This window comes from Salmo trutta, chromosome 2, assembly GCF_901001165.1.
Source record: "Salmo trutta chromosome 2, fSalTru1.1, whole genome shotgun sequence".
In the NCBI taxonomy this organism is placed as follows: domain Eukaryota; kingdom Metazoa; phylum Chordata; class Actinopteri; order Salmoniformes; family Salmonidae; genus Salmo; species Salmo trutta.
Genome location: NC_042958.1, coordinates 58107763 through 58130269, shown reverse-complemented (window position 1 = coordinate 58130269; position 22507 = coordinate 58107763). Strand labels below are relative to the sequence as shown.

Genomic DNA, 22507 nt, shown 5'->3' with positions numbered 1-22507 from the left:
AATATTACCCTGTACAGAAACAACCCCTAGCCACCAATCTCAAGGCATTTCATGTAGACCTGAAATAATTGTTTCTGATTAGCCTTATGAAGGGGTATGGTTAATTTGTGCTATATTGCTTATTTAATCTGTGTAAGGAGTCGAGCCTAGTGGCTGTTTCTTGTCCGGGCCCAGATAATCAGTGTGATTATGTTTCTAGGCAGAAACCATTGTATCTTGCCATTGGCTGGAACCAGCTCCATGACCTTTCAATTCAGTAACTCTACCTTGCTCTCATCACAGTATACATGTCCCTAGACATCTAGAATGTCACCCTGCATGTGCTTCTGTCAGTACCCTGACTCTCTTCTTTGACCTATTCCATCAGCCTATTTAGAACAGCCATGTTATCTTCCACAATGACTTGGAGTTTAGTTTAAATAGAAGTGATTGACCCAGGTTGTAGTTAACCCAATGCCTAGTGTGTGAGAGCTGGCCTCTACAGGCAGCCCATAGTAAACAAAAAGCTCTCCCTGGAACATCCATGACTACTGTTAGTCCTTACACGGGACACTATCTTTAATAATGCATGATCCTCAGTGTTTCATTTTGCCTTACTGTAACATAGTGATTTACCTGACAACAACTAGGCTGCCTTGATGTCAGAGCTGCAGGGATTTTTTTGCAGGGACAGCCTCGTCTTTGTTGACTGAATGGAATCGAGGGTGGCCTAGTCAAGTAAGGAAAGTTTTACAGTTAGTCTCATGCTCATTTCTTGAAATTCTACACATTTTGCTGTGATTTATGCCATGTTAAAATTATACAATGAGGGCCCCTGACCTGGACACATGCCCTTCATGCCCGGTCGGTAATTCAGCCATGATTACTACAAGTTTAGATAGCTGGCTAGAGTCACTGTTATCAAATTTATTGGTCATATATACATGGTTAGGAGATGTTATGGTGAGTGTAGCGAAATGCTTGTGCTTCTAGTTCCAACAGTGCAGTAATATCTAACATTTCCACAACAGATACCTAATACACACAAATCCTAAGTAAATGAATGGAATAAGAATATATAAATATGTGGATGAGCAGTGACAGAGCGACATAGGCTAAGATGCAATAGATAGTATAGAAGACAGTATATACATATGAGATGAGTAATGCAAGATATGTAAACATTAAAGTGACTAGTGTTCCATTTATTAAAGTGGCCAATGATTTCAAGTCTGTATGTAGGCAGCAGCTTTTGTGCTAGTGATGGCTGTTTAACAGTCTGATGGCCTTGCGATAGAAGCTGTTTTTCAGTCTCTCGGTTCCAGCTTTGATGCACCTGTATTGACCTCACCTTCTGGATGATAGCGGGGTGAACCTGCAGTGGCTCGAGTGGTTGTTGTCCTTGATCTTTTTGGCCTTCCTGTGACATTGGGTGCTGTAGGTGCCTTGGAGAGCAGGTAGTTTGCCCCCGGTGATGCGTTGTGCAGACCGCACCACCGTCTGGAGAGCCTTGCGGTTGAGGCCTGTGCAGTTGCCGTACCAGGCGGTGATACAGCCCGACAGGATGCTATCAATTGTGCATCTGTAAAAGTTTGAGGGTTTTAGCTGACAAGCCAAATTTCTTCAGCCTCCTGAGGTTGAAAAGGCGCTGTTGCGCCTTCACCACACTGTTAGTTTGTCTGTGATGTGTACGCCGAGGAACTTAACTTTCCACCTTCTCCACTAATGTCCCGTCGATGTGAATAGGGGGCGCTCCCTCTGCTGTCTACTGAAGTCCACGATCATCTCCTTTGTTTTGTTGACGTTGAGTGAGAGGTTATTTTCCTGACACCACACTCCCGAGAGCTTAATGATGAGCTTGGAGTGTACTATGGTGTTGAATGCTGAGCTGTAGTCAATAAACAGCATTCTTACATAGGTATTCCTCTTGTCCAGATGGGATAGGGCAGTGTGCAGTGTGATGACAATTGCGATTGCATCGTCTGTGGATCTATTGGGGCGGTAAGGAAATTGAAGTGGGTCTAGGGTATCAGGTAGGGTGGAGGTGATATGATCCTTGACTAGTCTCTCAAAGCACTTCATGATGACAGAAGTGAGTGCTACGTGGCGATAATCATTTAGTTCAGTTACCTTTGCCTTCTTGGGTACAGGAACAATGGTGGTCATCTTGAACAGACTGGGATAGGGAAAGATTGAATATGTCCGTAAACACACCAGCCAGCTGGTCTGTGTATGCTCTGAGGACCCGGCTAGGGATGCCGTCTGGGCCAGCAGCCTTGCGAGGGTTAACACGTTTAAATGTCATACGGCCACGGCGAAGGAGAACCCACAGTCCTTGGTAGCGGGCTGCGTCGTTGGCACTGTGTTTTTCATATTCATAAGAATAGGTGATTAGAATTAGAACCATGAGATTAAAGTGGGAAAGTCTGTTGTTCAATGCCCTAGGCCTAGTTTAAGAGTCTGGCAAGCCAGAACACCTGTGCCCTGGTTAAAGACGTCTGACGTGCATCCTAACAAAGAATAGCCAGTCTTGTTTATGACTGGGGGCATCCCACACAGACTAGTGACAGACGTCTGCTGTCTAGGACACACTTACTGCAACATACCTAGCTGACTGTGCCAAGCTAGAATTCTTTGTGAGAGGACACTTGTTGTCATCCACCTGACAACAACGTTATGTGGGACAACTGAAAATTGAAAGAACTCGTCAATAGCACTAGTCTAAAAAGTGATGTTCAACTGCAGACTCAACATGTTATTTCTATCAATTTATTATGTTTGTTTTTAGCTATGCCAGTTAATTAATCTTATCAGTGGCATGAAACAGTATGATACCAAAGGAGGATGCATATTTGATATGTACAGTAAAGCTGTATTGCTACTACCCCTATTGGGGTATCTTTGATACTGCAGTGTTGGCACAGCCCTCAAGCATCATTATGCAGCTGTTTCCACTAGATAGCACAGCCACAGCAATATTGTCAAAATTCATGATAACAAAAATGAGCTTTTTGATCTTAATTTAAAGTTAGGGTTAGCAGTGTGGTTAGGGTTAAATTTACAATCCCATTTTGAGAAGTTAAATTGTCTAAATAGGCAGGGTTTATGATTTTGTGGCTGTGGTAAGAAGTGACGACCGCACCCAAGGGGCCAGGGTTCCGGTCTAGAAGGACGGTTTGGACTGTTCCTAAAGTCTTGCTTTAGTACTGCAGTTTAATTGAAGCCGGGCCCATAAAGCCAATTTCCATAGACGGCCGCATAGAGAAGTCAGATTTTAAAATTCCTAATAAGACACTGTAGTATCATCTTTGTGCACAAAACATCCTTTGAATTATTAGTATAGCTGTCGATGAGGCCTATTTTTTCCCATCACTAACAGCCAAAGATATCAACATTTTATTTTCATCCAATGTCTACCATGTTTTTGGACAACGTGATGAAGTTATCGCTGCTTGCGCTGCTCCCTGTGTGCACTGAGTGTGAAGTCGGGCCGTCTAGATATAGACGGTCAATCGATCGCATGAGTAAATCATGTTGAAATCAACGGTCGGACATCTTGGACGTAGTCTCCATTTCTTTATTCCTCAGTGGCTGGGTCCCGTGTGGCTCGGTTGGTAGAGTATGGCACTTGCAATGCCAGGTGGGTTCTATTCCCTCGGGAGACCAGAACAAACAAATAGGAAAATGTATGCACTCACTACTGTAAGTCGCTCTGGATAAGAGCATCTGCATAATATATTATATTTAAAATGTAAAAATGCCTGCACCCTCAGTTTAGAATAGGACCTATTTTCTTGGTTATTACAGTGCTGAGTGCATTGCTGACATTTACGCATGTAAAAACGTTACATTTTCAATACAGAGGAAACGTATTCAACATTTTCACACGTTAATCCAATCAATGTTTCAAGTATCATTGTTTTTCAATTATAGGTTTAGCCCACAAATGATTGAATGGAAAATGCAGGGAAAGTGTTTTTAGATTCATACTGCAGCTTATGTCACCGCTCTTAGCTTTGCTGATGCTGAAAAAACATTATGCACACCCATGGCTCCAACCAATCATATCTTCCATGTGGTTTTCCCATGCATTTCCCCATTAGCTGCTTACCACTAGCGGCTCTGGCGGGGGTGTGCCCCTGTGACAACAACTTTGGACCCTCTTATGGCCCCCCTAAATGTGGATTATGAAATCATTTTTACATAACAAATTTTTGCTATCTTTCTTTTTTTTACATCCGTTATTAGACAGTGGCAACGATGATGATTATGAACATGGTCTTTTGCCTGCTAATGCCTGCAATGCAGTGAAGAAAACCATATGACAACAATAACATCTAATGTAACTGGCTCCTCTAACAGTACAACTGGCCACAGCTTGGCCCCCCCAGTTGAAATGGTCTAGAACCGCCACTGCTGCTTACACAAGCAACATGTCTCAAAACCTAAATCAAACAGATGAAAACTACTTGACAGGGAACCTTTTCATTTGAAGAGCCATTTTCTGATTTTACCTTTCAGATCGGTGTATCGGGTTCATTTTATTTAATGGAGAGCATCATATTCTTGGCTATATTGATCTATTATATTGATCTACCACTTAGTATCTGTTTTGTTCTGATTCCATTTTGAATCAGCCACATTAGAATACGTTTAAACTGTCCTGGTTGTCTGATATAATCAACACTGAAAGTTTCTTGCTCAATTCACCCCTGATTTTGTACCCTGATGAGGACCCATTTTGACCCCTGAAAAGTCAAAATGCAGTTCATGAATATGTATAGCCGACAACTTTTTCTCTGGGCCATTGTTGACCACACTGCCTCCAAAACTGCTGATGGTAAGACCATTTCATGTACACGTCTGCGTCTTGTCTGTGAAAAGTAACACCTAAACTTACTGAGTGGGTAAAATGCTGTTTAACTGAAGTCCTTAACTTCTCTTTTTTTGTTTGTGACATTAGTCCCTGTACATGGGTATATAAGTCCATCCGCGGACTGATTTTCAAGATGCTGACCTAAACAGGTGGGGACACGTTTTTACATTTCAAGTGCTTTGTAGGTTTATATTATTTAAACATAAATATCAGTTCCTGTACCATTGGTACCATTTCAAATCCTTTATGTGCATTACCAGAATCATTTGTTCCATGATGCTGATATGTTCTGATATGTGCTGATATGTGCTGATATGTTCTGTTTCAACACATTTGACAGAGGGATTTGACAGCCCTTATATTTTCCCTAACTTTGGTATTCTAATTTACAGGGTCCCTCATCATTGACTTTGAGATGCAGTGTTTCGAGGTAAGAATATTTAGCCAGCATAATTTAAAACGAAATACCTTATCACGCTCCTCTTCTAATTAATATGTAATTACCAGAACATTAATTTGGGAATAGCACAATATCTAAAAATGATCTTAGAAATGTATAATAATTGAAATAATTTATATATTTGATTTGTCACTGTTTTCCCCAGATGATTGTGTTAGCTGTGGCTGTGTTTGCTATGCTATCACCCTACACAGTGGGCTCGGTAGGGAATGCCAGTTCTGTGAGTATCAACTACTCCGAGTGATGTTCAAAAGCAGAGCAGATGGAGATTTGGAATATAGAAATCATACATTATGTATTAAATACTTTCTTCCAAATGTTGTTTACATCGGATGGAAGTTCCAAACCCTACCTAATAATGAGATTGGCACACTGCTATAAAACTTCCAAAGGTTTGCCAAATGAATAACACAAAGAAATGATCTTAATCTTCCAGGTTGAGTTTAATATTTGGAAGTTTGAGGATCAACCTTTGGTGATGCAACTTGCTGCTGTCTACAAGGTAATGCAATTTTTTAAAACTTAAATTACATGTTTTAGAAATTCTTTCTATGATGTAGTTTAAATTCAATCTTTGCTCGCCCCTAAACAATAATGCTGTGTAACAAGATTCATTAGTTATTCATTGGTTATTGTCATATTAAAAAAAAATATATCTATTCAGGAAATGGAACACTTCAAATGTGAACAAACAAATATCAGGCAACAGCTGGAGGCCCTGAATCAGGTAAGGGATTTTCCACTTAATTAAGATCTATCTTTTTTATATGATTTTGTGCTTCTTTAAACAGGCAGATTAGACTTTTTGTTTTTGTTTCTTCTTCCACAGATGCTGACAAGCCCTAAGAATGAGACTACAACAGAAATAGGTCAGTGAAGGAAATTATATGATTATTAGTCCTTTACATCACAATTTCATTTCTATAACTTTTTTATGAAGATAATTTGTGCAGCTTGTAATATGGTATACCTGTCTGACATTTACTGCAGTAGATTTTATTATTGTTGATAAGTAAAATTTGATCATCATTATGATCCTTGACAAGATATCCATATGACTAGCTTTAGTGTGAGCATAACTGGTTTATTGTTCCTTTCCTGTCTGGTCTCTGTCTATGTGATATCTCTGGTAGGCAGCACTTCTCTTGTTTACCCCCCAAACCATGGAGAGGAGGACATTGTGTGGTCATCAGAGGAAGAAGACTCCATGCGACCCTTCGATCCCTGCTTCCGCTACACTGTCCTGGACCAGCCCTGGAGGGCCACTAACACCAGCATCAAGAACAAGATGTGTGACCGCAACGTCAAGTGGCGAGGCTGGTACCGCCTGTTCTACAAGGGCAACAGTCTGCAGATGCCCGAGAGGTGTGTGCCCATGAACAAGTGTGGCACCCACGCCCCCATGTGGCTGGCCGGGCCTCACCCGAAGAGGAGGGATGGGATCGTCACCCGCAAGGTCTGCGGCCACTGGAACAAGAACTGCTGCGCTTTCAAGTCCACACCCATCAAAGTGAAGAAGTGCCAGGGCAATTATTACGTCTACAAGTTTACCAAACCGACGACATGTCACCTGGCCTACTGTGCAGGTAAGATTGGTCATTGTGAGCCAGTTTCCCAGCCACAGACTAAGTGTAGTCCTAGACTAAAAGCATTTTCAATCGAGATTCTCCATTAAAAAAACGCCTTTTAGGGCAGGACTAGGCTATAATTTGTGTCTGGGAAACGGACACAATATGTATAGCTAGAACTCTCATTGTGGTAGTTTATGAGATGAGTGTTTTACAATTTGAACATGTGACATTTTTCCCCCCTGTCAGATATCAACACCATTGTGTGTGGAAAGTGCAGGAAAAGCGAGACCTGTGTAAGTCGAGACAATATAAACTGGAGGTGTAAGAAGAAGCCAAGACGTGAGTAGTCATAAAACATTTTGAATTAACACAATCAAAATACATTTCCAAATGTCCATGCTGATCTCTGGTCATTTTCTCTCCTCCAGCCCTGAAGAGAAAAGTCCACTTCTTTGCCTCCTATCCCGGGCCCATCTCAGGCAAGGTGAACCGCATCAAGTACAGGACTGTCCTTGTGAACGTTGGGCGAGCCTTCAACCGGAGGACCGGGGTGTTCCGGGCTCCTGTCAAAGGAGTCTACCAGTTCTTCTTCTCCACACAGAGTGGGAAACACGGTGTCAAGACAGACCTATGGTTGGTGATCAATGGTTACTGGGTGGCTGTCTCTCACACCAAAATCAGGAGTCCCTCCACTGTGGGTAATCTGTCCACTTATATGACCTTTCTGCGCAGAGGGTCCCTGGTGTATGTGAGCCAAGACTGTGGTAGCTCTTGGGCCACTGCTTCATCCAATACCATCACATTTGGTGGGTCACTGCTTGTTCAGTCGAAGAGGTAGACTAAAGCCAATATGTGTCTGTTTTCATTTTGTATTTGATTCTTATTTACAGATTTAATGGTGTTTCTGTCAAAACAGCGTTGCAGTTGAAAACACTTCTTCTAACATTGAATTTTTTTATTTCAGTCATTTAGCATAGTATACACTCTTGTCCAGAGCAACTTACAGTCAGATGCATGGACATCAATTAAAATAAATACTGTATGTTGCTTCTGTAGTAAGTGAAAGTTTGCTTTAATTCAAAATGAAAACAATTTAGATTCTCAAGAGTTGAAATTAGGCAGTCTTAATGCAATTCTCAGATTGTTTGACATTTAATTTCCATATTTTGCTGACATTCACAAAAGGCACCAGTAAGAAAAATATTTCCCGCCCATGATGTTTTCAGAGTTAAATGCTGTATTAGTTGATACTCTATATCACTAAGAAAGGCCTTTTGTATTTTAATACAATTACAGTACAGTAATAAGAGATTCTAAAATAATAGCCTACCTCTCTCAAACACAAGGTGGCATACTAGGGCATACAATTGTAATAAGTAGACAGATTACAGCAGCATCAGTGAAGTGATATAGACTGTCAGTCATAAACCTATATGTTGAGTTTATTTTGCCAGTGTTCAGTAGGCCTAATTCCAAGAAACTAAAAGTGCTGAGAGTGTTTTTGTCATATGTTCATCATCATCCTCATCATCATCTATATGGTCAGTCAATTGTACAAATTCTGTAACAGGGAGTTGAGCCCAAAAATTACAGGCTGTCTTGAAAAAAAAAAGGTTTTATTTTTTACATTCTATTATTTTTGACATACAAAAACTACCCAAAGTCACAAATGGCAGGCCTGCATGTAGCTTGGCTGAGTTGTTGACAACCGGAAGCTCCGATTTTCAGGGGAAATGGAAGAGAACACCTGTGATGCAAATTCCACTTTTGGAAGTTAACAAGACCATGCTCTTATCTTTAAAAAAAAAAATATCAACAAACAAAAGAGGAATAGTCACATGCAAACAAGCATACGCCACGCTCTATCTTAACTCCACATTTACTGGATTGTTTGAACAGTGCAGAGAACCTTCCCCAACAGTTTATTTTTTTTTCTTGTCAAGACCAGAATGTTGGGGGATCTAGTTCCAGGTGTTTCTTTTAGGCCTGCTATTTAGATTAGTCTGCACATAAGAGAAGTTGTAGGCTATGAATGTTTCCTTATATGGCATAATTATTGGGAATGATTTGAGGCCCTGACTAGGCATACTGATTTGGATTTGAAGAACTTGTCAAAATGACTAGTCACCCGAGAAATGTATGAAACACTTCAGTTGTCATGGGAATTGTACTATTTTCAAAATGTACACATGACAAGTTTAGACCAACACCTCTGACCAGGGGGTGGAGCGTTGCGAGCCGGGTAGGATTCTATTCGTCTGTATAGAGTCGAGGGGAGAAATTCAAGCAAAGGGCTCTATTGATAGGCGTTTAGTGTAACGGGAGTCCGGACAATACCTTTTCGGCGAAAGCAACAAGTGTCTGGATATGAAAGCATATTCTGAACTAACCATTCCTATTTGAAACCGTCCGTTGTAATTTAGAACACATAATTCGATACGTTTTGCTATAAGTTTGGCTGTTTTGTATCGTTTCCTTATTTTGTTTTTGCAGCTCATTCAAAATGAGTAAAAAATAACATCGTATCACTTGTACTGTTGACTACTTGAATGAAGAAAATGCTCCTCGACCATTTCGAGCTTGAATAGGTGCACTGACCAGCTCGCCATTGTTTACCTGGTGTCGCGGAGGACCACTTCAAAACAGTGAAGTTGTCTTTTACAAAAAAGTATTTTCTTCTGAACCGATTTTTTAAAAACCAACATACAACATGGCAGAACACGAGAGTCTAGAGTTTGGAAAGGCTGACTTTGTTCTTCTGGACAATGTTTCTTTGGAGGAATTCATGGCTAACCTAAAGCTCAGGTAGGTAGTGGCGTCCACCACGGTCGTTCACCTCAACGAGGCGAGACGTAGCCTGCTGGTTCAGGAAAGCCATGTTACCTTGTCTGATGGACGCTTTTGATAGTACTAAGCCTAAATAATGATACTTTTTTTGTTCGTTCAATTAGGCCACTATGTGTATAGGACTGACTAATGCATGAGTTGTTTTCAAGCACCACAGGTGCAGGAGGGCTTGCTGTTCATTTTGACAGGTCAGAGTTGCAGTGCTACATTCCTACACCACACCTTACAATATAATTGTCAGATTTGTTTATTTTTAGTTGGCTGTGCCAGACTGCCAGTGCCATAGCCGACGCTACTATTTAATGACTCTATCAGAGTAATATGAATGGAATTCCCATTCCATTATGGATTGCACATCTTGCAGAGCAACATTTGTTTATAACTAGCCACGTTTCCATCCAACCATTTCATGCTGGATGAATTATAACCTGATGGGAAAAAAAGTCACAAGCGGGCTGATGAAACCATGAGAATGGTTTTTGCCGTTTGATAAAGTGAAATAATATTGTACGTTTCCATAACAATCTCATAATGTAGGTACGCTACCTGTTGGCTAGAGCGCATGTACCAAGACCAGAGTGGGCACATTTGCTGTATAACGCAACAGTTGTTGTGACAAAACCATCAGTAGAGTTGAAAATGCGATGGAAACCAATTGAACTTGTATTTTTCATTAGGTACATGGGAATTTAACCGCAAAAGTAATTTTTATGCACACCACGTCATCACCCACAGACTTTTATCCGAAACCATCGCTGGTGGGGAAAATGCTCATATTGTTTTATGCAGATTTTTTCATATTCGCATGAAAATCTGTCGCAAATTGGATGCAAGCCTAGCTATAGATGTCCCAGTTATTCATGGGCATTTGACGGATGAAACAAGGAAGAGCAGTTGTATTACTTGGCCTTTACGACAGGAATTGACCCATCATGTGAAAACTATTCCTCATGTTTTGTCTACATACATGATTTTTTTAGAACAATGGACCTAGTTTCCTCTTGGACTGTATTCTGTCTGGACACAGAGCATTCCTCAGAGATGTTGTCTTTGTCAGACTGGTAATTATATGAGCCATGCTGTGTGTGAATGGGGCTCCACCCAGGGAATCACGGTGCTCCCAATGAAAAGCATCATCTGAACATACAGATTGTCCAAGGCTATTTTTGCATCATGAGTGGTTTGTGGGATGATGCCAGCCAAGCATGGTATGTTTGGGAAAGTGAATGTGGGAAAGATTCAGTCAGTCACTCACTGCCCTGGCCCTGTGTACCTGTCCTCTGCTGCAGCTGCATGCAACTTTGCATGTGGTTTCTGACACCATCGATTGTCAGGGTGGGGACTTGTGGATGGGAGTCCCTTTTTTATGTAATGCTCATTGTAGTAGCCTACTCCTGTTTGACTTGAATATGGACAGAGATGATTCTAGTAGAATTCTCAAATCATTTTCTGTTCTGATAATGCAATGAAATTAGTTGGAACAATATTGAAGTATTTTTTTCCTAAGCGCCTCTAGCCTACATCAAAGTCACACTTCCTTATTGCTGATGTCAATGAAAGATGTCAACACCTTGACCTGTTCGAATTACTGCAGTTAATGGCGATGAGCTGAACTTCAGCTTACTCGCTTAACGTAACCACGTTTGAGACTTTTATGGAAATTACCTCTAAATATTTGGAACATTATAGACCACAGGAGGTTGACAGCACCTTAATCGGGGAGAATGGGCTCGTGGTATTGGCTGGAGTGGAATGGTATCAAATACATCAAACACATGGTTTCCAGGTGTTTACCATTCCATTTGCTCCGTTCCGGCCATTATTATGAGCCGTTCTCCCCTCCGCAGCTTCCTGTGTTATAGACATGACAATGACAGAGAACCAGACTTGAGGATCTAGTTTCCTGAAGATCAGTTATATAGCTTACCAAAAGACCATCCTTTCTAGGTGGCCTCTCCAATGGTTGTTTCTGCACAAATAAACATCCATATAACTTGTCATCTTTTAATGGGCCTCAACCCAGTCAATATTCTCTTGCTATCTGAACTATAGTATGTATACAAACCGCAGTTTGTAATCCATTCATGGAAATGGGAAACATGCAGCTCTGTAATTGAATGCATGTGTAAACAGACATAGGCCTACATCTTATATGTCTGAAATTATCTTTATCATACATAACATTGGTGCCAAGTCATATTTGTTTTACCCAGGGGTCTCCAAACCTGTTCTTGGAGTCCTACCCACCTGCAGGTTTTCACTCCAACCCCAGTTGTAACTAACCTTATTAATCTTATCAATTATTCGAATCAGGGGTGCTAGATTAGGGTTGGAGCGAAAATCTACAGGATGGTAGCTCTCCAAGAGCAGGGTTGGCGATCTCTGGTTGTAACTGAGTGGAGAAAGCGCCCTGCAACTCAACTCTGGACCTAGAAGCCAGTTCCACTGCGTTTTTTCATTGTTCCCCTCTAATCAGGGACTGATTTAGACCTGGAACACCAGGTGTGTGCAATTATCAGGTAGAAAACCAGCAGGCTCTGGACCTTGTAGGGTCAGAGTTGAATAACTCTGAGATAGTGGATTTGGGAACTATTTGACAGACCTCAGACAGAACATGTAGTTCAGTATGAGAGTCTTTTCACAGACACACGTCTAAAGCTGTCCTCACAATTATTAGATTTTATTGGTGTTTCTATCCTGATAAGTATCCAGTTTATAACGTAGCTGTTTGCATTTGATAGCCAGGCAGCAGGATCTGCATGCATCATTTTCCTAGCTCTCCCTGGACCTACTGTTTGTTTTCCCTCCAGCTGGACAAGCCAGAGTGGAGAGGATGTGTGCAAATTGTTATTTACAGAGGGTGTGACTGACCAGGAGCATTTCCTCCTCCTGTCCCTTCTCATCCTGTGTGCGTGTGTGTGCAGCAGGGTGAAGGGGGCGTAGAGAAACACTTGGAGAAGGGATACACCGACAGAGTACATGAGGCATCTATTTGCCTCCTTCAATAGCCATTTTAAGGTGTGAAATTTCCCAAATATCCACTTTCAATGCCATCATGGCTCTCGGGGGTGTATTTTGCGGTCAGCCCATGATAGCCATGTTGAGTCGCTAATCAGAATCTGTCCCCTAGTGACAATATGATAAATTATGTGGAGTAGCCTGCTTAGTTTTCATCTTCTTTTGGCCAGAGTGCTTGTCCAGTTGACATTTACTTTGTTTGACTTAAGGTTGAGCAGTCTGGCTTCAGGGAGCACAGTGCCAAGGAACTTCCTAAATATAACTCCAACAGATGCCCAATCTCTTTGGAAACGTTCCATATGAAAACTATGAAATTCCAGTAAAGGTCTTGGGAATTTGCTTCAATGAACCAGTCAGCAGATAAGAGGCCATGAAGCCTCTACAGCACATTGGAACTGAGCAAATAAACCATTGTGATTGCAATCTAACAATGGTGGAAACTGCAAAGGAAAGGTGGTAGTCTCAAGGAAGTTACTTTCCTCATGTCTGATTCTGGAACCTCCTTATATATACCTCTGGGGTTGTATACCAAATACTCTTCTTTGGAGCACAATGTTATCACTGTTCACTGTTTGTCCTTATATGGCACTTTGGCAGTGTTGTTTTGTCTTGCTGGGTCTGCAGGGAACTTTTTTGGCAAACCGCTACCATTTTCAAACAATTAGTATTTTTATTTTTTTATTCTTCCAAAACGGGCATCCCACATACTGCAGATGAAATAGTTGATAACCACTCTACTTGTCAGTAGCTAAAAATGTTCTCTTCTCTCACTGATGCCCAAACCTCAGATCCTTTGCTATGAGACTCGAAATTGAGCTCAGGTGTATCCTGTTTCCATTCATCATCCTTGAGTCCACCTGTGGTTAATTCAATTGATTGGACATGATTTGGAAAGGCACACACCTGTTTATATAAGGTCCCACCATTGTCAGTGTGTATCAGAGCAAAAACCAAGCCATGAGGTATAAGGAATTGTCCTTAGAGCGCTGAGACAGGATTGTGTGCAGGCACAGATCTGGGGAGGGGTACCACAACATTCCTGCAGCATTGAAGGACCCCAAGAAGACAGTGGCTTCCATCATTCTTAGATGGAAGAAGTTTGGAACCACCAACACTCTTCCTAGAGCTGGCTGCCCAGCCAAACTGAGTAATCGGGCGAGAAGGACCTTGGTCAGGGAGGTGACCAAGAACCTGATGGTCACTCTGACAGAGCTCCAGAGTTCCTCTGTGGCAATGAGAGAACCTTACAGAAGGACAACCATCTCTGCAGCACTCCACAAATCAGGCCTTTATGGTAGAGTGGCCAGATGGAAGCCACTCCTCAGTAAATGGCACATGACATCCCGCCTGGAGTTTGCCAAAAGACACCTAAAGACTCTCAGACCATGAGAAACAAGATTCTCTAGTCTGATGAAACCAAGATTGAACTCTTTGGCCTGAATGCCAAGCGTCACGTCTGGAAGAAACCTGGCCCCATCCCTACAGTCAAGCGTAGTGGAAGCATCATCCTGTGGGGATGATTTTCATCGACAGGGACTTGGAGACTAGTCAGGATCGAGGGAAAGATGAATAGAGATAAGTACAGAGAGATCCTTGATGAAAATCTGCTACAGAGCGCTCAGGACCTCAGACTGGGGGCGACGGTTCACCTTCCAACAGGACAACGACCTTAAGCACACAGCCAAGACAACGCAGGAGAGGCTTCGGGACAAGTCTCTGAATGTCTTTGAGTAGCCCAGCCAGAGCCCGGAAATAAACCCGATCAAACATCTCTGGAGAGACCTGAAACTAGCTGTGCAGCGACGCGCCCCATCCAACCTGACAGAGCTTGAGAGGATCTGCAGAGAATGGGAGAAACTCCCCAAATACAGCTGTGCCAAGCTTGTAGCCTCATACTCAAGATGACTCGATGCTGTAATCGCTGCCAAAGGTGCTTCAACAAAGTACTGAGTAAAGTGATATTTCAGTAAAAATTGTAAAACATTTGCAAAAATGTTTAAACCTGTTTTCGCTTTGTCATTATGGGGTATTGTGTCTAGATGGGGGGGGGGGGGGACACAGGGACAATTTGAATACATTTTAGAATGAGGCTGTAACAAAATGTGGGAGAAGTGAAGGGGTCTGAATACTTTCTGACTGCACTGTATGTATATCAGGCCTTGACTAAAAATGTTCTGTACTGTACTATGTTTTATGTGAACCCTAAGTAGCTGATGCTTTTACAGTGGCTAATGGGGATCCTAATAAGTACCAAATTGAGACATTTCTTGGGAAATGTTTTTGTTTTATTTTATTATTAATGAGAAATAGTTACAACTAGCCTTATAGTGACCCTGCCCATCAACACTTCTGTAGTTGTGTTGGGTTGGTTAGACTAGGATACAGGTTTCTTTTGCCAGCCAAGAGATAATGCTTTATCTGATGGTTTCCACCTAATCAAAACATGAAGATGATGGGGACATCATGACTTAGGGAATACAGTATTATTCTTTTTTTTGTGTAGTATACAAAGCTACTCTTTTTCTGTGTCTATCGTTGTTTCAATTGGTTTGACCTTTGACCTCGAGAGGTTCGGGGGATTGGAAAAGGAAGGAGACAAAAATATGGCATCTGGAGGAAGGCAAAGGAAAGCTGCCTTTTCCCATTGGCATTTCCCTTTCTTTGGCCTCACATTTCATTGTTTTCTGCATGTCCTCTCTAAGCCTGAATATTGGCTGAAACTATCTGACAGGGCACAATGTCTTGATTTAAAGTCCTACTGAAGTTATGATGACAAGCTTAAAATAATAACACTCGGATGACAAATAACATGAGGACTAGGCTCATATGATTTTCATGTACAGTACACAGAACTGACGCTCCACTTCCTGCTCAGAGTGGGACTGTATCTGCATGAAAGCACCTCCCAATTTCTCAGGGAGAGTTGTTAGAGTCCATTCTGGCTAGGAAAGGCATACTCTGTGAAATTGAGTTTGTGTGTCTGGTCTACCATTGAGCCCCACTGTAACCCAGTATCTGCGGTGTATCTTACGGATTTAAAGGAGAATTGTGCTTTTTTTTTACAACCAAATCTCTATTTTATAGATGGGTCAAGATATTTTTTTTTTTTTGCAATTTCACTTGTTTTTCAGAAACTTTGCCCAACCTGCGATTCACTTCCTCATCCTCGTTGTGCAGTACGGGGGCTCTGAAAAACATGAACACATGCTCCAAAAATACTAAAATAGGTCCTTTTCGAAATGGAGATGCTCTCAGTATAGTGATGCAGGTTTTTTAGATGTTGTACACATTTAACTGTCATTCTGAATTTTATCTGTAACATATTCCATTTTGTTGCGACTCGAGTAACTGTTCATTCTTACAGCAGGCTACGTGGAGAATGGAACAGCTGGATAGGGGAAACCGCTCGAGTCACACAAAATAGAATACACTGTCTGGAAAGACCTGCATCACTATACTGAGTGATTCCATTTCTAAAAAGACATTTGGGTGTTTTCAGAGCCCCTGTACTGCACAACAAGGATGAGGAAGTGAATTGCTGGTTGGGGTAAGTTAAATCGCAAGTGTCTGGACCCTTCGATAACATGCCATTTACATAAACATTTAGATTTGGTTGTAAAAAAAGCTAGCTTCTCCTTTAACCACTATGAAAGTGTTGGACAAATAGGGCCAGGCAGCTTCTCGCATTTCAGGCGTGTTAACGTTAATTTGTTGCCGTAACAGCAGATTTAATCGTTGAATAGGTGCGACACACCGAACATAGCAACCCGACTCCCTCCCTGCAGAGCAAACACAGGGATCAAAGTCTCTCCATAGTTCAGGTGCAGTGAGCAGAAGCAGACGAGAGAGGTCGAAGGTTCTACTTCCTCTTCCTGTTATACAGTATCGGTCTAATATACACTGAACAAAAATATAAACTCAAACTGCAACAATTTCAAAGATTTTACTGAGTTACAGTTCATATAAGGAAATCAGTCAATTGAAATAAATAAATGAGTCCCTAATCTATGGATTTCACATGACTTGGAATACAGATATGCATCTGTGTTGGTCACAGATACCTTAAAAAAATAGACGTAGGGGTGTGGATCAGAACCAGTCAGTATCTGGTGTGACCACCATTTGCCTTATGCAGCATGACACATCTCCTTCCCATAGAGTTGATCAGGCTGCTGATTGTGGCCTGTGGAATGTTGTCCCATTCCTCTTCAATGACTGCAAAGTTTCTGGATATTGGCGGGAACTGGCTGTTGTTCACGTCGAACCAGAGCATCCTGAACATGCTCAACGGGTGACATGTCTAGTGAGTATGCAGGCCATGGAAGAACTGGTTAATAAGCTCAGTCATTCTGGAGGGAGGTTAACTACTATTTAATCTAAATCACACTATAGTGCCTGGAAATACAATGACATTGCTAAAGTAGTCAAATATTTAGTAGGAAACAACTTTGCCAGCATTATCATGTCGTCAAATTTACTTTAGACAGATGTCAATGTTGTCATATAGCAAATTTAGTCAAAAATAGCTAGCAATGTTAGCTAGCTAAAATCATCACCTCTATCCCAAATGTTATACTGCATCTAAAGTCAATCTGGTGACATCAAAATGATGACAAAAGGTTTTCCTACTAATTATTAGCCTCCTTTTGAATGTCATTGTATTTCCAAGTCACTGTAATGCACTTTTGATGAAATCTTCATCAGCGCCAATTCATACTTGGAGTCAAATATCAATATAATATTGACAAAAATAATAATATCACTAATATATACCGTATTTTCAGAAAAATGGCTACTTCCTTCTCTTTTGCACTCCAGCAATGAAAAGGCCTGTGTTTCCACAATAATTTACATACAACCCCCTGTAATCAGAAACACATTACCGCCTTTACATAAACAGGGCTGTACTTTTGGAACCTTCCCCCCCTAAAATATATAAGTCCGCCGGCTCTCAAAGACGTCTCATTTGTGGACTGTGTGCGTTGGCAGCCGGACGCTGGTCGTCCAGCACCATGTTTCTGGTCCTCCTATTGCCTCCTCTCTCTTCCACTCTCTCTTTCTTGATTTCTCTTTTCATATCCCTCATATAGGGTTTACTGCTTTTCTCTCTCTCCACCTTTCTCTCTCTTTTCCCCTTCCTCCGGGCCTGCCCACATTATGTTGTCCACATTCTTGATATTAGTCTATAGTGCAGTAGGGTCATACAGTAAATTACCCATCTTATGAATGGAATGTGTGCTACTCATTCAGTAGACAGTTTTGTCTGGCATATGCTCACTGCACAGGGCAATCTATCCTAGCTCTGGGAAGACCTTGATTCAATCTTGATAGATTCAATCAGATTAGGTTTCCCATTAAGGCTGTCTGGCTTTAACGAGGTGAAGCACATCCTCCACTACATTAACTTTCTGCTGTAATTTCCCAGAAACCAATTTACTTACAGACATGACGCATGTTGCATTCATGTGATTAACGATCCGATTCTGTAATGAATGAGTAAGGTGTTTGTCATGAATCCCTTTTCATGTCATCCAAGAATCCCTTAAAGGCCCAGTGCAGTCAAAAACGTGATTTTTTTTTTTTAGTGTGTTTTTATACACACTGACCAAATGTATGTGGACACCTGCTCGTTGAACATCTCATACCAAAATCATGGGCATTAATATGGAGTTGCTCCCCCTTTGCTGCTATAACAGCCTCTACACTTCTTGGAAGGCTTTCCACTAGATGTTGGAATATTGCTGCGGGGACTTGCTTCCATTCAGCCATAAAAGCATTAGTGAGGTCAGGCACAAATGTTGGGCGATTAGGCTTGCAATTCATCCCAAAGGTGTTCGATGGGGTTGAGGTCAGGGCTCTGTGCAGGACAGTCAAGTTCTTCCACACTGATCTTGACAAACCATTTCTGTATGGACCTCGCTTTGTGCACAGGGGCATTGTCATGCTGAAACAGGAGAGGGCCTTCCCCAAACTGTTGCCACAAAGTTGGAAGCACAGAATCGTCTAGAATGTTATTGTATGCTGTAGCGTTAAGATTTCCCTTCACTGGAACTAAGGGGCCTAGCCCGAAACATGAAAAATAACCCCAGACCATTATTTATCCTTCACCAAACATTACAGTTGGTTGCAGTGGGGCAGGTAGCGTTCTCCTGGCATCCGCCATACCCAGATTTGTCTGTCGGACTGCCAGATGGTGAAGCATGATTCATCTCTCCAGAGAAGGTGTTTCCACTGCTCCAGGGTCCAATGGCAGTGAGCTTTACACCACTCTAGCCAACATTTGGCATTGCGCATAGTGATCTTAGGCTTGTGTGCGGCTGCTCGGCCATGGAAACCCATTTCACGAAGCTCCCGACAAACAGTTATTGTTTGAGCAGGGCGGCAGGTAGCCTAGTGGTTAGAGCGTTGGGCCAGTAACCGAAAGGTTGCTAGATCGAATAACCGAGCTGACAAGGTAAAAATCTGTCGTTCTGCCGCTGAACAAGGCAGTTAACCCACTGTTCCTACTTCCTAGGCCGTCATTGTAAATATGAGTTTGTTCTTAACTGACTTGCCTAGTTAAATAAAAATTGTGCTGATGTTGCTTCCAGACGCAGTTTGGAACTCGGTAGTGAGTGTTGCAACCGAGGACAGATGATTTTTCTGCGTTTCAGCCCTCGGCGGGCCAGTTCTGTGAGCTTGTGTTACCTACCACTTCAAGGCTGAGCTGTTGTTGCTCCTAGACGTTTCCACTTCACAATAACAGCACAGACAATTGACCGAGGCATTTCTAGCAGGGCAGAAATGTTACAAACTGACTTGTTGGAAAGGTGGCATCCTGTGACGGTGTCACGTTGCCAGTATTTGTCTATGGAGATTGCATGGCGGTGTGCTCAATTTTATACACCTGTCAGCAACTGGTGTGGCTGAAATAGCCAAATCCACTAATTTGAAGGGGTGTCCACATACACTATATATACAAAAGTATCTCCACACTGTGAGGTTGGAATAATACTGGGAAATTTTGAAAATGGTGATAGGCTGTTTGAAAAGACTGCCTGAAATTTCAGCCTGTTTTAGTGGGATGACGTTTTAGCCTACCTGGTGACATCACAAGGCAGTAAATTTGTTAATAGATCAATAAGAAAGAGTTCCTAAACTCTCTGATAATAACAGCTAGTTTTTAGTTTCAGAGCTGCAAAATGGTATATCATACACTGCAGTTGAGGAACAATGGGAAAGTAATTTTGCTTTGTAAGTTGATAAACTTGTAACCCCACTTTTGAGAAAATGGCCTTTGAATATTTTGGTAGACCTACTGGAGAGCTATTCAGCATCGCTCACACCCTATTAAGCCTTACATGCTGACCAAACCAGATGCGCGTGCGTGCATTGCTTTTGTTCAACCACACCAGAAGTGATCAGGACATGCAGGTTGAAATATCAAAACAAACTCTGAACCAATTATATTAATTTGGGGACAGGTCAAAAAGCATGAAATATTTATGGCAATTTAGCTTGCTGTTGCTAGCTCATTTGTCCTGGGATATAAACATTGGGTTGTTATTTTACCTGAAATGTACAAGGTCCACTCCTCTGACAAATAATCAACAGATAAAACGATAAACCAAATTCGTTTCTCATCTCTCCTCCTTCCTTCAGGCTTCTTTTTCTTCTTTGGACTTTATATGACGGTTGGCAACCAACTTTATGGTGCATTACTACAACTAGAGGTCGACCGATTATGATTTTTTTCAACGCCGATGCCGATTATTGGATGACCCAAAAAAGCCGATACCGATTAATCGGGCGATTTTTATTTTTTATTTTTTTTACATTTATTTATAATAATGACAATTACAACAATACTGAATGAACACTTATTTTAACTTAATATAATACATCAATAAAATCAATTTAGCCTCAAATAAATAATGAAACATGTTCAATTTGATTTAAATAATGCAAAAACAAAGTTTTGGAGAAGAAAGTAAAAGTGCAATATGTGCCATGTAAAAAAGCTAACGTTTAAGTTCCTTGCTCAGAAAATTAGAACATATGAAAGCTGGTGGTTCCTTTTAACATGAGTCTTCAATATTCCCAGGTAAGATGTTTTAGGTTGTAGTTATTATAGGAATTATAGGACTATTTCTCTCTATACGATTTGTATTTCATATACCTTTGACTATTGGATGTTCATATAGGCACTTTAGTATTGCCAGTGTAACAGTATAGCTTCCGTCCCTCTCCTCGCTCCTACCTGGGCTCGAACCAGGAACACATCGACAACAGCCACCCTCGAAGCAGCCTTACCCATGTAGAGGAAGGGAAAAAACTACTCCAAGTCTCAGAGCGAGTGACGTTTGAAACGCTATTAGCGCGCACCCGGCTAACTAGCTAGCCATTTCACATGGGTTACACCAGCCTAATCTTGGGAGTTGATAGGCTTGAAGTCATAAACAGCGCAATGCATTGCGAAGGGCTGCTGGCAAAACGCACGAAAGTGCTATTTTGAATGAATGCTTACGAGCCTGCTGGTGCCTACCACCGCTCAGTCAGACTGCTCTATCAAATCATAGACTTAATTATAACATAATAACACACAGAAACACGAGCCTTAGGTCATTAATATGGTCGAATCCGGAAACTATCATCTCGAAAACAAATAGTTATTCCTGTTACATTGCACAACCTTCAGTGTTATGTCATAATTACGTAAAATTCTGACAAATTACCCAAAGTGTTGCATATACCCTGACTGCGTGCAATGAACGCAAAATGACACAATTTCACCTGGTTAATATTGCCTGCTAACCTGGATTTCATTTAGCTAAATATGCAGGTTTAAAAATATATACTTCTGTGTATTGATTTTAAGAAAGGCATTGATGTTTATGGTTGGAGCAACGTGTACCTAAGCGATTATATGCAACGCAGGACAGGCTAGATAAACTAGTAATATCATCAACCATGTGTAGTTAACTAGTGATTATGATTGATTGATTGTTTTTTATAAGATAAGTTTAATGCTAGCTAGCAACTTACCTTAGCTTCTTATTGCAAACGAGTAACCTCGTGGAGTGCAGTGTAAAGCAGGTGGTTAGAGCGTTGGACTAGTTAACCGTAAGGTTGCAAGATTGAATCCCTGAGCTGACAAGGTAAAAATCTGTCTTTCTGCCCCTGAACAAGGCAGTTAACCCAGGCCGTCATTGAAAATGAGAATGTGTTCTTAATTAACTGACTTGCCTAGTTAAATAAAGGTAAAAAAATAATAATAATAATAATAAAAATCGGCCAAATCGGCGTCCAAAAATACCGATTTCCGATTGTTATGAAAACTTGAAATCGGCCCAAATTAATCGGCCATTCCGATTAATCGGTCGACCTCTAACTACAACCGACTGGAGTGCGGACGTAAGTTAATCTTTCAATCACCAACGTGGGTATATGTTCCTAAAAACCAATGAGTAGATGAGAGAGGTCGGACTTGCACCGCGTTGAGCGTCACAAATAGAACCAATTTCTGTTTTAGCGCCTGGCCACGCAGAAGCTCGCGAGCAGTGTGGGTGCAGTGATTGAATAACATGTATGTGTACATTTATTTTGCTACGCTCACGCACGCGAGGCGAGCGGTGTGGTCAGCATGTTAGCCATCTCTTTAAGGATTCACATGTGAGGCCATGTGCTAAACAGAGTGAGTAGAGTAGTAAACAACCAAAGATTTCAAAACTAAAAGGGGAGAAAGTAGTAGCCTACAATACTGAAATACTCCAGGTA

The 22507-nt window shown here is 41.4% G+C and overlaps 2 protein-coding genes across 2 annotated transcripts in view; both read left to right on the top strand.

Moving 5' to 3' along the window:
• The first annotated feature begins 4737 nt into the window (after positions 1-4737).
• Positions 4738-8498, top strand: LOC115158486 (uncharacterized). The gene is made up of 10 exons (XM_029707489.1): positions 4738-4819; positions 4943-5004; positions 5248-5285; positions 5461-5535; positions 5752-5817; positions 5980-6042; positions 6145-6184; positions 6449-6901; positions 7133-7225; positions 7315-8498. The coding sequence occupies exons 3-10, from the start codon at positions 5271-5273 to the stop codon at positions 7722-7724; spliced, it is 1215 nt and encodes a 404-aa protein (XP_029563349.1). The 5' UTR covers positions 4738-4819; positions 4943-5004; positions 5248-5270; the 3' UTR covers positions 7725-8498.
• A 473-nt stretch (positions 8499-8971) lies between these two features.
• Positions 8972-22507, top strand: part of myo1d (myosin 1D) — a 111648-nt gene continuing 98112 nt past the window's right edge. Inside the window, exon 1 of the mRNA XM_029707469.1 lies at positions 8972-9691. Coding sequence (XP_029563329.1) covers positions 9597-9691 — 95 coding nt within the window. The 5' untranslated portion in view covers positions 8972-9596. The remainder of the gene's footprint in view (positions 9692-22507) is intronic.

What these genes read in the sequence shown, in the direction of transcription:
- LOC115158486 (XM_029707489.1), top strand. An exon ending in AGCTGGAGGCCCTGAATCAG is followed by an intron (nt 6,043 to 6,144) that starts GTAAGGGATTTT and finishes CTTCTTCCACAG; the next exon opens with ATGCTGACAAGCCCTAAGAA. An exon ending in TCACCTGGCCTACTGTGCAG is followed by an intron (nt 6,902 to 7,132) that starts GTAAGATTGGTC and finishes CCCCCCTGTCAG; the next exon opens with ATATCAACACCATTGTGTGT.